The sequence below is a fragment of the Magnolia sinica genome, chromosome 4 (genome assembly GCF_029962835.1).
Source record: "Magnolia sinica isolate HGM2019 chromosome 4, MsV1, whole genome shotgun sequence".
Taxonomy (NCBI): domain Eukaryota; kingdom Viridiplantae; phylum Streptophyta; class Magnoliopsida; order Magnoliales; family Magnoliaceae; genus Magnolia; species Magnolia sinica.
This window is the reverse complement of record NC_080576.1, coordinates 4,833,806-4,851,743: the sequence shown is the minus strand read 5'-3', so window position 1 is coordinate 4,851,743 and position 17,938 is coordinate 4,833,806. Positions and strand designations below refer to the sequence as shown.

The 17,938-nt window shown below is 40.6% G+C and overlaps 1 protein-coding gene across 1 annotated transcript; it reads right to left on the bottom strand.

Annotated features, from left to right (window-relative positions):
- Positions 1-8,076: 8,076 nt before the first annotated feature.
- Positions 8,077-10,486, bottom strand: LOC131242222 (polyphenol oxidase, chloroplastic-like). The gene is made up of 2 exons (XM_058240737.1): positions 9,245-10,486; positions 8,077-9,040 (listed from the first exon to the last, which is right to left on the bottom strand). The coding sequence occupies exons 1-2, from the start codon at positions 10,469-10,471 to the stop codon at positions 8,474-8,476; spliced, it is 1,794 nt and encodes a 597-aa protein (XP_058096720.1). The 5' UTR covers positions 10,472-10,486; the 3' UTR covers positions 8,077-8,473.
- Between the last annotated feature and the right edge of the window lie 7,452 nt (positions 10,487-17,938).

The window sequence follows — 17,938 nt, the reverse complement described above, 5'->3', positions numbered from 1 at the left end:
GGGTAGCAGCATGTCAACAAAAGGGTCCCACTGGCCTAGCCTGCTGGACGGTGGGGATACATCCCTTATACATTTAATATAGGTCCCACCGTCCTTGCCTCTGGACGGTGGAGACAACACTCGCATCAGGAGGGCTCCACACGTACATTACGTGGGTCCCACTGCCATCTCAAAACAGCTGGACGGTCTAGATCAAACCCATACATTTGGTGGGTCCCACGGGCCTGCTGGCGTCATGATACCAGCCGTATAGCTGGTGTGAGTACAACAGCCAACCTGCTTCCATACAAGGTGGGTTCCACCGTCCACTGCTGTGGATGGTGTGAGTCAAAACACATACATCATTGTGGGTCCCACGTGGGCCCACCTTACGTTTATTTACTGTCCAATCTACTGACAAGGTCATGCGGACCTGGATGAACAGGAAAACAAATTTCACATTAATCCAAAACGTCCGTGACACCCAAAAGAGTTTCAATGGCAGACGTTCAATCACTCTGTTCCCTGTGATGTGGGCCACCTGAGAGCCGTATATGGCTGATTTTTGGACTGGTCACTGGTCAGAGGGAGGCCCACCAAATGCACGGCTTTGATGTTCTGCAGGTATTGCAGAGGGCCCACAGCTGGGAGCCGTGGCCCCTGCCCATTTCATGTCCAGTCGCAGCAGCGCCTGCTGCTGACGTCGGCGGCAACAGGTGCTGCCTAGTTTTTTTTTGACAAATTGAGTTTTTCCAAGGTTTTTCATGCGTGGGGCCCATATCAGAAGAATCCACTCCGCCCACTAATTTCTGCAGTCTATAACAAATCCATCAAGCCCAATATTGGGCATGTTTCAGTGTGTAGAAAAATTTTAATGAATTTAAATGGTGAAAATTAGTGTTTGCTAAGATATGACCCACCAGATAGTCAGTTCAACTTCATTTTTTGGCTCAACGCCTAAAATGAGTTGGAGAATGGAATAGACGGTTTGGATTAGGTCCATACATCAACGTGGGGCCTGCATAAGCTGCCCACCCCAAAGCTTGAACCAAGCTAACATCTTTATGTTTTCTTGACAGCAACCACGTCGTCAGTCCATGCTTCACTGACGTCCTGGACGGTTTTTGGATGCAACACATGTTAAGGTGGGCCCCACCTTCACACGTACGGTTTAGGTGGGCCACCATATGCATGGATGGTGTGGATAAAACATTCATCAAGGTGGGATCTATCCAAGTGGGCCACATAGCCACATCATTTCACATAATAGAAAATGAAAGAGCGAGGGAGAGAGAGAGAGATCGGAGTAGCGGAGGGGCCCCGCCACTATGGGCCCCTCTTTGATACAAATCATACATTAAGATGGGTCCCACCACAAGTGGGCCTCAAATCATCAAAATTAACAAATAAAATTACTCACCGTTGTAAATCTTCTAACCTCTTTGGTCTCCCCGAGCTTCAAGGGATGCGATTCAATGGTCGAGATTATCTTTGGAGGGTGAGGATGGGAGGTAAGAAGGTGGGCCACACAAGTATCTCCATGGAAGTCATGGACATTGGGTGCTCTCATGGTTCTTGGGAGAGAAATGAGAGAGAGATGAGAGAGAGAGATAGGATGTAAGAAAGAGTGGGATGGGTGAGTGATGGGTGAGTGATAGGTATACTTGAAAAGGGATGGGTGGAGAGAGGGAGAGTTGACTTTGGGTTGCTTTTTGGGTAAGGTGACATGTACTTGATTGATTTGACATATTGTAGAGATTCTCTCAGTATTGCAACCCGCGGCGTTTTCCTCGAACTGAATGCGGGCCCACATCTCCTGGACCGGGTATCGCCTTGGTGCGTAATATGCGGCGTCGGAACCGCAGCGACGGCGCAGTCGCAAGGGTATAAGTTTCGAGTTACTCCGAGTCTGATATACAGGACACGACTCACGATCACGCGCAAATGCCGATAACAGATCGCGGGTCACCGGAATTCGACCGGGAGGACCGCGGAGGCTTACGGAATGGTACGATTAAGATACGGGTCTTACAAGCTCGGTATAAGATCAATTATAATTTCGATATTTAAGTCAGAACGTTAGGTATTTGGCTTTTAGGGCCTGTTTGGATACCACCAAATAAGTTACTTTGTTTACTTAAAGTAGCAGATAAGTAACTTATTCGAGATAAGTAAGCTCGGTTTAAGATCAATTATAAGTAGCTTTTTTTAAGGTTTGAAGTTGGTAACATCCAAATATGAAATTGAGGGAACCCACTGTTCTTAAGGTTTGACTGTAAAACAGGCTATAATGTTTATTTGTCATGACTCAAGTATGCCCTAGCAACTAGCCAACCATGTGCATAAACATGGTATGCATTTATACCAATAAGCTCACTCAAATTAGGGCCCCTATTGTGGATGGAGCATGGCCCAAAAAGCCACATGTATTAGATAGTTTCAAACCATCAATATGAATATAAGGTACCATCCTATTGCGCAAATTGTAAGTTAGCATAAGGTACTACCCTATTGAGCTAACTGATAATGAAAGACCACTACATGAAAGGAGAGACTAGTTGTAACAAAAAATATTATTATTATTATTATTATTATTATTAATAAAAGTAAAAAGTGCTCCTCGATAATATCGAGCACCCATCGATAATATTGACATAAGTTCTCGATATTATCGACCTACCATTGATATTATCGAGGACTTAAGTCACTTTATCTAGTAAACCAAGGTCTCGAAACTCATATCGACATATATCGACCATACATCGATATTATCGAAATATACATCTCGATATTATCGAACATAATATCGAGTTCTAACCAAAAAATTTGGTCATCGATATTATCGAGCTATCGCAGATATCATCGAGCATAAGTCATTGATAATATCGAGCAATGATCGATATTATCAATGACTTATTAATTTGGTCCAGTGATGTTGTTGTAGAAGCTCATATTGACACATATCGACGCCCTCTCGATATTATCGAACACAGTAATTCGATAATATCGAGCATTAATCAATAATATCGAAGTTGATAGCCAAAATCGTCCAGCAGCCAATGTAAAAAAAAAAATCCATATATTTGTCGATAATATCGAATGAGCCTCGATAATATCGAGATTCAAATCTCGATATATCGAGGATTAGTCGATAATATCGAACGGGGCCTATTTTTTAAAAAACGCTTCGTATTCTGCGTTTACTATTTTCATTTCTACTTCCTTGATTCATGTGTTTCCCTTTTCATCTCCACTTTGCATTGCTTCTTCTCTCAAGCCATCCTCTCAAGCCCATCTTCAAGCCCTTACTCAAAGCCCTTCTTTCAAGTTGTTTGGAGCATTGGACACCGTCTATCAATTAAATAATAGAGGACCGAGAACTCGCTTTCCCTTATAGACGAGAATGATACAAAGCTTAAGAAAATAAAGAGTAAGCAACGCGTTAAAATTTCAAGTAAACAACCAGAGCTTATATAGATTAGGCATTCAAAGGTATGAATGATTTTATGTGATATTTTATTAAATTAAGCGAGGCTATCTATCATAACATTGAGCGGGGCAAACTGGAAAAATGAGCGAGGCAACCTAGAAATTGAGCAGGGCAAACATGAAATTGAGCGGGGCAAACTAGAAATTGAGCGGGGCAAATTGAAAATTGAGCAGGGCAAACATGAAATTGAGCTGGGCAAACATAAAATTGAGCAGGGCAAATTAAAAATTGAGCGGGGTAAACATGAAATTGAGCTGGACAAACATGAAATTCAGCGGGGTAAACTAGAAATTGAGCGAGGCAAACTAGAAATTCGGTGGGGCAAACATGAAATTCAGTGGAGGAAACTGGAAATTCAGCAGGGCAAACATGAAATTGAGCGGGGTAAACATGAGATTCAACGAGGGAAACTAGAAATTAAGTAGGGCAAACATGAAATTCAGCGGGGCAAACATGAAATTTAGCGGGGCAAACTGAAAATAGAGTGAGCCTAGCATAAAATTGAGCTGGGCAAACATTAAATAGAGTGAGCCTAGCATGAAATTTAGCTGGGCAAACATTAAATAGAGGGATCCTAGTATGAAATTGAGCTGGGCAAACATGAAATTGAGCTAGGGCAAACACTAAATTAAGCGATCCTATCATGAAATTGAGTAAGCCCTAACATGAAATTGAGTGAGCTTCAAATGGAATTGAGTGAGTTTCACATGAATTTGAACGATCAACGCATAAAATTGACTAACCTAGCTGAATTTCACAGTAGTCAGTGAATTGTCATTGCATTGTCGTTCAATACTACAAAGGAAAGTAACTATAAACCCTACTAGTCTTATTTTTAAAGATTCGTACCTTCAATAACCATAGTACCAGTTAAATGCAAGTTGAGGAAGGGTGCTTGGGGTGAGGAAATATTTTGAACCTTTTCAAATATTGCAGCTGCAACTAGTTTAGAGGATTTCACGTAACCCTAGCCAAGATGGAAAATGGCAAATGTGGAATGATAATATGTAGATGATAAACGGAGATTTTAGTAAGGAAAATGGGAAGAAAAATTTACTTACAAGTGTTTTTCTTTGAAATGGGGTGAGAAAGGCATGCGTTTTGAAGAGCAGGGGTATTTCATATTTACCCCGTTCAATTTCTAGTTTGGCCCTCTCAATTTTCAGTTTTCCCTGCTTAATTTTATTTTTACCCCGCTCAATTTTTAGTTTGCCCCGCTCAATTTCATGTCTGCCCCTCTCAATTTCCAGTTTCTCCTGCTGAATTTGATGTTTGCTCCACTGAATTTTATGTTTGCCCCGCTTAATTTCTAGTTTGCCCCACTGAATTTCATGTTTGCCCGCTCGAATTTCAGTTTGGCACGCTGAATTTCTAGTTTGCCCCGTTGAATTCCATGTTTCTCTCGCTCAATTTCAAGTTCGCCTCGTTCAATTTCTAGTTTGGCCCTCTCAATTTCTAGTTCCCCCGCTCAATTTCATGTTTGCCCCGCTCAATTTCTAGTTTGCCCCGCTCAATTTCATGTTTGCCCAGCTCAATTTTTAGTTTCCTTCGCTGAATTTCATGTTTGCCCCGCTCAATTTCTAGTTTGCCCCGCTCAATTTCATGTTTGCCCCGCTCAATTTCCAGTTTGCCCCGCTCAATTTCATGTTTACCCCGCTGAATTTCATGTTTGCCCCGCTCAATTTCAAGTTTGGCTCGCAGAATTTCATATTTGCCCCGCTTAATTTTCAATTTGCCCCACTCAATTTCGTGTTTGCCTCGCTCAATTTCTTTCAAACCTTATTGACGGGATGAATTGCAAATAAAAATTCCAATGGCCCACAAGATGTTTTTAATGGTGGGTATTCAATCATCACCGTTTCTTGTGGTGTGTTCCACCTAAGGTTTGGATCTACTTCATTTTTCAAAGCATGCCTTAAAATGAGCCATCAAAATACATGGACAAGTGTGTGTGAGGAAAAGAAATACAAAAAAACAAAAGAAAATATATAAAGAAGTGGGGGGACGCTACCAGACCAGCTCAAGGTACTTATGGCTATGGTTATAATCCGTAGCCATAGACCGCCAAATCGTCATAGACTAGCTTACAGTACCTATGGCTACGGTTATAATCCGTAGCCATATGTCTACTTTACGAACCAGGGATATTTGCATCCTCAAATTCGCTATCTGTACGTGCAAGTGTAAGTTGGTAAGTTAAGTTTCATGTCCTTCATTAAAAAAAACTGGATAAAAGGTAGGGTCCACAGTGGTAAATTTCTTATTATTCTTCTCATCAAATTTTTGTATATCGAATTTCGATGCTGACATCTTGGTTGAATTCTTGAACGTCCTTGGACTTACTCTCCGATACCACTTTGTTGAGATTCAAACTCCTAATAAACCCGCATCAACCCTAGGTATTAGAAATTTGAATCTAATACCATCGTCAATTTCCACGCTTTGTGAAAACAAGTACAATAAAGATCGAACAATAATAATAAAATAGATAACCAATAAAGCAATCACACAGAATATAGTGATATTTTATGTGAAAAATCTTTGCAGGAAAAAACTACAGTACAAAGTGATAGAAATTCATTATAATCAAAACTTTAAAGTTTATAAACTCATATTCCTCAATTATAAATATATTCATCTCTCTTTGTAATGCACAACCCCTTGAGAAAATCCTTCTAGAGCCCTTACAAGTGTTGAAAACTCCTCTCACCTTGCAAAAATTCTTATCATTTAAGAGAACACGCGTAATTATGATAATATCCAAATCCTAATTATACTCGTGACTTAAATAGCTCAATTTGCGCAACTCTATATAATAAATTCAACATTACAAATGATCAAAATATCATAGCATGCAAACTGGGAATAGGGCAAACTAAAATTCATGTCAGTCAAACTGAGAATGGATTTCCTAGCACAACGTACTGGCATAATTCAATTCACTCTGCACAACACAAACAAAGCGCGAATAGGAATCTGTTTGCAAGCGCGCTCATGACTCGCACGTCCCATATTGGCACATGTATGATAGATCCAAACGGCTCATCAACCGGGACAAACCATGAAGATGCTATGGCCCAAAGTGTATAACATTCTTATCAGTCAAACGGCTACACTTGTATGCTGAACATGGACCATTTGTCAAAAAATATTCAAATTTCTAATATTTTATGCATTCATTGCCTGCCAGTTTGCCAGCTCAGACTGAGTTATGGCCTATGGGACATTTCATCTAAACTTTTATTGCTAGAAATAAAGAAAATTACAAGTGGGTTTTAATTAGGAGGCTCTTTATTGCGCAAATGCAAACAAAACTAACTTTAATTGACCGCGGAATCAAAAATATATAGATTTGCACTTTACACTCTCCTGTACTTTTGGACAGAATTAAAGCAAAAAAACAAAAACAAAAACAAAAACAAAAAAATACAATTTGGGGCGTTGTTGTAGGATGCATCACGAACAGAGTGCTTTTGCCGTGCATGTGGTGTGTGTTAACCACGACGTTAAGGAGATAAATGACACAAGTGTGGCATAGTAAGAGCTTCTTATAAGTTGGTGATGCGCCCTTAACATTTTATTTTCACCTCTATATATAGGCATTAAAGAAGGTTGGAAAAGATAAACATCATGTTTACACATTCCATACTTTTATAGGAGACGATTAAAACCACTGGCAGCACAACCTGCACAACATGTCATATTTCATGGGCTTCAAGATGTCATGACATGTACAAAGAAGGGTAGTCTTCTTGCATTTTTCATTGGCATACTTGATGTGTAAGCATTCTGGTGTGCTTTTAAACCATCCAACTTATGCTGGGGATTATGTAGTTCTTGGTGTGATGCCGAACCATTGGATTGACCATCTGAGTTCTTGGTTGATGTGGGTGACCAATCAAGCCTATAATATGCACTTAACCTATTGCAACAGTAGTAACTGCATTTGAAAAGAAATGATATGGACATTATGAGTGGTCCAAAACAAGTTTTAGTGAAGTTTCTACAGTGAATAAAAAATGGATGGGAAACGTATGCAAGCATCTTTTAAAATGGAAGTATGGGACACATGAACTGTCAACCAGGTGGTTCAGGTGCATTGCATTTGCCATCTATACAAATTATCTTTAGAAGGGAAGTGTTCCACACAAGGATAGGATGTACGGTTACTAAACCATCCGTCTCATATTTCCAACAGTGAGCTAGCCATGGCTCGAAAACCACAATGTTTGGAAGATTCTAACACTCCAATCCGCCTCATGAAAGTGAACCCTGAAAGACAAAAACCAGCAACGGCTCCCATTAAGCTAAAATTGGCCCTAGTTAAGATAGTAAGCAAAAATTGATCATGAGCAATTCACCTGTCAAGACAAATAATGCCTGGTTTGGGTCACCGTAGGCGTTTTCCATGTGTGTGGTCCACTTTATGTGACGATCATCCTCTGCCACTCATTGGGCATACCATAGTTGTATTTTAGAAGTTATGCACCAGGTGGACCGTACAACTTATCATCCAGCCAGTTGGGAGTAAGCATTTTTCTTTTATAATTTGCCCTGATCATTAACCCTTCTGACTTTCTGTGGGCAGAAACACACGGCACAAAGACTCTTCCAATATGTATTATTCATAACCGTAAACAGACAGGACAGCTTACATATCTTACTGTGGGCACATCCCTGTGATCCCAAACACACTTACATGACACTAGGAAAAGCAGAGTTATATCAACCATGGATTGTCGATTCATCCAAATCAGCTTGAACTCAGTCAAGTTCAATCCTGTTCGGCGCCACGGTTCATGATTGAAAATAAAGGGCGACTGCGCCTGATGCTTAGCCAAGTCAGAACCGAACGAGTCAGTCCGAGTCACCCGAGTCGAGGAACCTTTAAATTAAACTCTCTAACATAACCTTGAATCTTATCATAATGATAATAATCAAAGAGAAATGGGAGTGAGATGGTGGGCCCCACTTCCACTATCGGTCGCAAGTACTCTTATTAATTTAAGCCGTCCAATCGGTCTTGATAAGATCGATGTGGATCCCACCAATGTTGACTTCCCCGTCTTTTGGGACCAAGCTCACGACCAACTTCTCCGCTCCTTCAGCATCGATATCTTCCAACAGGCTAGATATACCCAACTTCAAGCTGTATTTCTTTTTCTCCGCATCACCCTTTTTACGAATGTGGGAGTGGGGCAGTTTCACAAAGCTCCCCGCGGACTCTCCTAGGTCGGGTCCCACAAAATTCCCTCCGTAAGGCACTGCCACGTACACCTCAAAGTTGACGGGGCCATTGTGGGCGATCTCTATGCCGTCAATCACGAGGACCTCCACCTCATCCTCTTTCTCGCTTTTGGTTCGGGACTTCTTGGGCCTCTGCACAAGGGCCCGGATGGTCGAATCCAGAGGTCTTGGGTCGGGTCCGAACTCGGATACCTGGACCAACGAGACTCTGGATCTGGGTTTGGCCTTGGCCTTCTGCTTTTTCTTGATGCTGCTGTCAGCCCATGGAAGTTCCACGTCTTCGTAGGTGTACCGGAGTTTCTGCGGATTGAGACAGTCTTCTACCTGTTGCACTCATCTGTTAGTCGATGCATGAATGACACATACAACTAGTTGGACAGGAGCCAACTGTGTCTTGAACGAGTCATGACTCAATCTGGTAATTTCGAGCCGAGTCGGCGGTTTTTTCTTTTGTTTTTTTTTTTTTTCTCTCCAGTTTTCAAATATAGACTTTGCGGGAGAGAGAGGAGGAGAGTTGCGCATTTTTACCTTGACTTTGACCAACTGTTTGTTCTCGTCGTAGAAGATGAAGGATGAGTTGAGCCAGTCTTTATCGTTGAAGTCGACTTTATTTCCTCGCTTCTGCCTGTAGATGTGCCACATCCTGTCCACGTTCGAATGGTGGCAGTAGAAAAGCGGGTCGTAACCCGCCGAGTAGAAGTTGCCCATGTCCCGGTACGGTGAATCGGGCAATCCCACAAACTGGTGCGCCGCGTTATGTATCGCCTCAATCCGCCCCATCGTCTTTCCAGCAGAGGCCTCCTCGCCTGCCCTGACCGGATCTCCTAAGAACAGCTCCGGCAGCGGCAGAGACTCCCTAAATGTCCTGCTCATTTGATACAGGTTCTTCGTCTTCAGTTCATCGTCGGTGTACGGATTCTCATAGTTTGTGAGGCTGTATTGGTAGTCCAACACCTTCGTTAGGTTAGCCGGGTTGCGCTTTTCATCGTAGAGCGAGGACGTCGTATCTTTAAAAGAGGTCGGGATCGTCATTCCGTCCGGCGAGTCCCAGTTCCAGAATGGGAGGGCGAATGTCTCGTCACCGATCAGCTTCCCGAGGATCTTCTCATGGAAGTGAATGTAGTAGCGGTGCCACGGCAGGAATATCCAGTTGAAGTGGACTTGCACCGGGACGTCGTACCCCACCTGGTCGTACGCTTCATTGCAGTACTGGCAGTGCACCTTGGCCTGCTGCTCCAAGCTCCAAGGGTCGTTTGGATCGAGCGCTCTCATGAGTTTATAGGCTTCCTTGTACTTGGCCAGGTCATCAGCATCCAACAGGTGTGCGGGTTTCCGAGTGCGCAGTGGCGTGGAAGATGTCGGGAACTTGTAATCGACGATCTTGCTGTTGTCGGTGTAAGGCGGGCAACACTCCACCCATATAGGTTCGGTTTCTGATCCAGCATTCGCGGTTTTGCACTTGGATAGGTCCGGTGGTACAACCGGAGAAGCGACGGCTGTATTCTCGCGGCCGAGGGCGGCAGCACCATACAGACCTCCCAACGTTCCAAGGAGAACGTTTCTTCTGTCCAACTTCAGAATGGATTCTTTGCCGCCACCATTATCATATGCACTAGCATTAGTAGCATTAGTACCAGCGCCAGAGGCTGAGGGATAAAAGTGAGTGGGTGCCCGAGAAGCTTTTCGAGAGTGGCGGGAACGGTGGTGATGCAAGGGAGAGGCTGTGGTTGCAAGAAATGAGAGGGACGACGCCATGATTGGGGTCTTAGCACTTGCGTTGCTTTGGTGAGAGGGAGGGTGACCGACTCCTCTCTTATATAGAGAAATGGGTCGAGAGGAAGTTTATAACTCTCATTGGTGTATGCATGACCCCTCCCTGCACGTGCGTGAATATCAGGCACATCCACTCAATTATTATAATAAACGTGCTACATATTTTTAAAACTGTGGGATCGACAGCTTTTATGACCCCATTTGTATTCTTATGTTTGTATTTTTACACCGAATGATTGGTTTTTTATGAAAAAGCTTCACCTACCACTCGGGCACCGAGATATGGCGTACATGTGCAAGATCTAAGTTGATTTTTGGGCTGCCTTTATTATATACCAGCTTTTTCATCGAATTTAAGTTCATTTATTCATCTGATGCGCCAACATTACTACTAGAACATGAGCACATATCTCTCGGACCCATCTGCGCATGAACGAGCACCAACGCACAAGCATGCATCTTTCATTCACTCACATGTGCATACGTGTGAGAGATGTGTGTGATGTGACTAAAGAGAGGGGAGAGGGAAGCGTACTGGGTCCTGCCCTGGCGTGGACGATTCTGTCCGGGCAGGGGTTCTGTGGGGGCCACCCTGATGTAAAGGTTTTATCTACCCCGTCCATCCATTTCCCATTTCAATTTACAGTATAATCTAAGAAATAAGGTAGATCCAAAGCTCAAGTGGACCACACCACCGGAAGCAGCAGAGATAATGACACCCACCGATGAAACTTTCAGAGGGGCTAGAGCTGAGCATCGAGTCGAGTTGGACCGAGTTAGGACTTACCAGGCCCGACTCAGTTTTGAAATAGACTTGACCCGAACTTGATCCCACACCGTACTGATTCCAGTATGCCTAACTCAATCCAAATCTAGGTTTGGCATAGACTGACCTAGATTTAGTCTGACTCGATCATAGGATCGAGGCGGGCCGAGTAAGCATCAAGTTAAGTAGAGTCAGCCTTTTTTTTTCTTCCTATTGACCTTTTTTTCCGTTTGTATCACAATTTAGTAGTGTACTCAGGTTGAGTTATTTAGAATAAATATTGTCAAAAGTAAATTGTAACCAAAAAAGAAAAAGAAAAAAAAGTAAATAAACATTATCAAAACTCAAAAGTCTGTTCAAAATCTCAGATACAGTTGCACATACAAATCATTCATTCATTTAACATTTTCTATATGATGAATGCCTTTATGGTGTTTAACTCGAGTAACCTTGTCCATAATGGTAACCCCCTCCTCCACCTTCGTCATCAAAATCATCATTTAGTTCTCTTTTTGCAACTTGAACTACGGGAGAAATCTGAACTGAGTCTAAGCTGGAGGTGTCTAAAAAATAGTTGTTTACCTCTTTTGAATTGGATGATGGAGATGCCTTTCCATTATCCTCATTTATAAATTCAACGAGTTTTTCAACCCATTTTTTATGATCTAATTTGTATGGGATTCCCAACCGCCTATAGAATGTAATAAGACTTTTAAGAAACTTTGATGATTTATCACCGGGCTTATGTCCCATATTCGTGCTTACTTCAGTATCATGTTATCTTGGAGGGAGTTATCTTCCCTAGTCTTGGATGCCAATTCCAAGCTCTGTTTTATGGCTTATTTATAATTTTGCTCTTCTTGTTTTGTTAATAATCTTTCTTCTCTACTATGTGTAGGGGCTTTTCCTCTTCTTGACTCTTCTTCATTTATAATAGGTTTACTTCTATATATTATGTGGCTGATTGCATTGGTTGTAAGGGAAGAGGTGGAAGCCTTTGTATTTGAGTTGAGAATGACTAGAAATAAATCCCAAATTTCTTTTGTTTACAAGTTCTTTGCAATACAATTTGCATTGTAACTTTATCTTTCTATCCTGAGAGTACACTTAGACTCCATAATCCTAAATATCTACCAATAGATCATCTTCCGATAACATATTTATAAGTGTAAATTTTGAAAGAAAAAATATTTAATTAAGCTGAAACAATATAAATAATTAAAGAATGAAGATAAACAAATATAACCATCCAACCATATAAGATTTAAACAATATTAAGTCATTTAAAAGCATAAACGAAAAGAGAAGAAATATATTTAAAAAATATTAAAATACATAAGCTGATAAGCATAAAAAATATCCATCTACACATCAAATATTACAATGCAAGTCCACAAATAATAACTGTCAAATTATCATAAGCAAATGAAATGGAAACAGAAGGTACTATCTCATCCTGGTTCATGAAATTGTTGCAAGTATATCTCATTATGTTTCTCACTCCCATATTCCTCGAACTCTTCATCAATATATTTGTCTTTTCTCCAGATAGAATGCAGTCAATTCTGTGTACAAATGAGCACTTCAAATGATTCCAGTATAAGTGAGCTTTAATACTTGTTCACCACCCTACTCCCCATTTTAAAACTTAATTCTAATGCCACGTTTGAAATTGAAATTAAAAATATATCTCGTGCCATCAACGAAAGAATAAGGAATTGTGATTCACAAGCTTTCAACTTTCACCAATCTAAAACATCAAATTATTCGCCTTTATACTTTATAAGTGGTTCCTTGAAATAGTGGTCAACTTCTGTTTAGGATATTCGTATTTAGGCCTCAACTTGTGGCGCCATTAAAGACATGAAATCGTTGATCGTGTTTCATTATATAACAACACTAGAACTAGAATCCACTTGAGTAGTCTAACCTACGGTATTGTCATTTCAAACCCCCAAAGTTTATATATAGAAATTGTACAAATCTCTGACTGCATCACTCTTCTCACTATACAACTTTTTAAAAATAGATATAACTATAAACATCTTGTACAAAGGATCAAGAACGATTGCAATGGCCATTACCAAACTTCACTTAGACCAATATTATCAAACTTTAATTGTATACCTGTAGTCATTATTTGTATAAAGTCTGGTACACCAAAGCTTATGTGCAAAGCATCATTTTCTCTCAAAAGTTTTGGTAGAAATATATTTATTGTTAAATATTTTTTTTAATTTTTTTTATTTCATTCCGCATAGTGAGAGAATGCATTTCTGAAAGTAATCACTGAATCTAATATTTCGTAAGTTGCGTTCCAACGTATCATGACATCCATCTTCATCGTTTTCTGATATGACAAATTCATTTATTTCATAATCTCATTCTATTATTTAATCGTGAAGGTAACCCCTGTATTTGCTTTACACTCTTTATATTTTCGATCATTACTAAACTATTTTAAACTCATCTTGTACAATCAAGTTTAAGATGTGGGCACAATAACTAACATGAAATATTTTTCCACCGAAATATAAGTCATTGGTGGCCCTAAACTGGTTCTGCAAAATCGTTATCATATTATTATTTGCAGAGACATTATTTAAAGTTAAAGATGAGATTTTATTTCAATGCCCCACTCCACATGACATCTGTATATGTAGTCTAAAATCATCAAACCAGAGTGAGAAGGCGCCAAATGGAGGAAGTTTATAACTCTTTTGTAAAGCTTCCATTCGGCATTAACGTAGTTTGCAGTTAGTGACTTATACCCCTTTCGTTAATTGGATGTTAGGGTGATTCAGGAAACCAATTCTAACGGTCCTTTTAACTTGACCTTGTCACTTGCTTATATCTTCATACATACTCTTTTTATTATTGGTACAAAAGACCTTCTTATATATGAGATTAAGGCATTTGGCTAATTCGATAAAAGATGGACTCTCTACCATCTGCAATATTTTTTTCATTTACAATAATAAATATGGTTGTCAACTCATTCATATGGTCCATGTTATACTAATATGTGGACAAGGTACCTTGTAACAAATCCAACACATATTGGGTAAATGAAAGTGTCTGTTAGCTTGAAAGAGTTGTAATCAACTTGTCTATTTTTTTAGCATGTTATGCCTTGCAGTACTTGCATTGTATCTAGATGTAACGCCCTGAAAATCAGAGGTCGAGCAGAAGCTCAGCTCCCGAGTTCCAACACATCACTTATACAACATAGATAATGATGATTGCATGTTGTTCATATTAGTACATTAAACATGAGTGAGATTATACCAAAACAGTATATCATACTCCAGAGACAAGCGAGTTTTGCAAGCAGAAGACAGTAATACGTGTATAAGATATATGAACTGTAGTATGTCTCCAAAGTGTGATCATGTTACCAGGTTAAATATACACATGTAAACTCCCAAAATGTACAAAATGAATATACATGTGTGCTTCAAAATACAGAATAACAATGTAAGGGTATCTAGTCAGTGTCCCTGTAGCCACGTCGATCAGGACACGGCTCACATAAACTCACCCGATAGATGCATGTAAGAGAATGCCTCCTCGTCATCCTCGAAGTCTGGCTCCCCCTCATAGGCATCACCACCACCCGCAGATAAGACAGAGTCTAGTTGGTGTGTACAATACCGTCCTGAAACGTGGGAGTGAGTGATCAACTCAGTGGAGCTATAAAGCAAATGTTAACATGTATCAATTCAGTCAAGCAGTAATGATAAAGCAATACAACAAGCATTTCTAAGTACTCTGGTTAATGTAAGGATGTTATGTATTAATGATGTATGCCCTCGCCTACACTTCCTTAGCGTCTTCATCTCACGATGCGCATGGCAAACTCCCGAAAGTGCTCTTCCTTGCCAAAGCACATGCAATGCGGTGCATGAACATGATTACCGAGTTCTTATTAGATCTTTTCATACAACAGGATTGGGAAGCTAAGGTACCTTCCTTATATCAAATCCCAAACGATGATCCATTCTAGGGTCGTCAGTCTTAGTAAATCTCATACGATGTTACGGTTCTAGGTCACTATAAATGGCTCGTCACCTGATCAGTGTAGGCCTAGTTTGTACTCTAGTTGCTACGGAAAGGCTCGTCGCCTCTACGCAGTCTCAGAGTATGTTTGAGGTCACTGCACCAACGCCCTACCAACTGACAGTCTATTTTCGAAGGCTCGTCACCAACCCAACTGGGGACCACAGCCAGGCTGCGCCAGTGTAGGCCGACAACTCGAATATAGTGTCCCATACCACCGTATTCGGCTCACGAGTTTGGGTTACTTACTAGAGGCTCGTCACCCCAGAGTAGGCCGACAGTTCGACCACGGTGTCCCATAGCACCATGTCCGGCTCATGAGTCTTAGCGGATCGAGGTACCAAAGTTAAATGAGTTTTCCATTAGTGAGTTTGGTACCTTAGAATCAAGCAGTAGTGTCCATACATGGTGAACATACATCGGGTCAACCGGGTTGCTTGACAAGCTCGACTGGTACGAGCATACATCGAGCCGATTGACATGGAGTGCATAAGCACTCTGCGTGGCCTAACCACTGTCGACTAGCAGCGTACAACTTGGATTCATCGGGCGTGTCTATCGTGGCTAAGTAGTACGACCACCTATCGTAAACCATTACCGATTGCCTGGATTACGTCGTAGCCCCAATCACATTTCATACAGTAGCATTCACACTAAGCTAAACAGCATGTTCAAATACAAATCTCATATGAGCATTTCAACAAACACATAGGGTACATGTTAGCATACATAGGCATTTCAACCATAAAGCACGTAGTAACGATGTAGGTTACATAAAGGAAACTATAGCCATAGTTAAGAGAATTGAGAATCCTATCTCAACACCCTCATTACATGCATTTAAACAAACATTTCCTCATTCAGGCATTTTATCAAACACTTAGCCTACACATATGACACACACGTAATAGACTAGTTACAACGTACATCCCGGCAAGCCCCTTCTTCAAAAGAGTTGCCACATACACGACAAGCATATATCCATAGCGAATAATCATGGCAAGCACAAATTCAAAGTCCATATTCATTTAAACATATCAACAAACACGTATAATACACTATATTCAACATAGTTCATATATATGTGTAAAGTGCGGGAAACATCGCAGTTAAGCATGTGACAGCATTCAAGTCAGTCATAAATCATTAACTGACATTGAAAGCTTTGAAAATCATAACCTAAACATTTATAGTCCGCACCCTTCACCAGTAGACTTGTAACGAACTCAGTTTAAACACTACGTCTTTGTCTATGGCACAACGGCTACTGAATCACGAAATAGATTAGTTATTTCGTCGATATCTCTATTTGGATTTCTAAAACGAGATTAGGGTTAGGATTTCTTACCCAAATCAGAACCAAAACAAGTTAAGTAGCGTAGTAGAGAAGCGAAACGGCGTGTGGAGTTGTGGAAAAAGATCCCAACAACAATCCCCAAGAATCTCTCCTCCTTCCTTCCTCTTTTCTCTCCTTTTCTTTGTCTCTCACCTAAGTTTCTAAGAAATTTGTATGGATTGGGAGTGAGAGGGTTTAAGGGCTATTTATAAGCCCAGAATCGATGTCAATGGCCCCAGGGCCATGGTATACTTAGGTTATAGCCAAAATGAGTCTGTTTCGGTCCAATGGAGCTGATCTAGAGGCCCCTTTTCTGCGTACGGTCGGACTTAAGCTCATTGACATTAGATCTATGTCGAGTTAAGTTTTTGGCCCGATCGAATTTATGGACCGATTGTGGCGGATCCATTTCAGTTCAATGATCACGGGTACTTGATCAGGGCCACAAGTGCACTGACATGTGTTAAAAAAATTTTCTGATCCGAAGGTGTAATTGGGTCAGATTCTGACGGTCAGAATCTTTAGATTTGGCCTGCAAGTGAACGACTCAATTCACTTAAGTTTCAGTTCGTTTTCTAAAGATATTCGCGTTTCTCACAAACTTTGCTCCGGGCTCAAGTTATACATTATTGGTTACTATTAGGACTTGATTTCTGAGATGGTAGTCAAGTCCAACAAGGTGGTCATAACCATATAATTTCACCGTCATCAGACTTTCGAGCGCGGTCCAGATCCGATACGGAGTTTCAAAGTGCTCCCGAGAGCAACTGGGTTTAGAGATTGATCCTAGATTTTTAGGTAATGTAGCCTTATCAGTTCTACTCATTTTGGGTCTGTAGTTCATATTTAAAGTGGTTCAAGCTAATTTCACTGAGTATTCAGTTTAGTACTTAACTAAATTATGCCCTAATTACGACAGAATATGGTCCTAGGGCAGTTCTACGCTCCTTTCTGGAACTTTTAATTAGTATATTATTTTAATTATTTTTTTAGTGGTTCTTCATCAATTCTAGTTCATCTCTACCAAATTTCACTAGATTTCGAATCGTAGAAAAATTCTAAAAATTCTAGAAGCAGTAGCTATCCAAACTAATAATTTTCAGATAGTTGTCACAACGACCTATATTTAACTATATTAAAAAATTTTATTATATTTTTACTTATTTTTATATGAAACTAGACTTATTAAGCTTCAATCTGGCTTTCGAATCACTTAAATCGGAGTTATAACAAGGGAGATATGACTTTTCAAAGTCGGACGAAAAAACTGCAGAAAACGGGCCGCGCG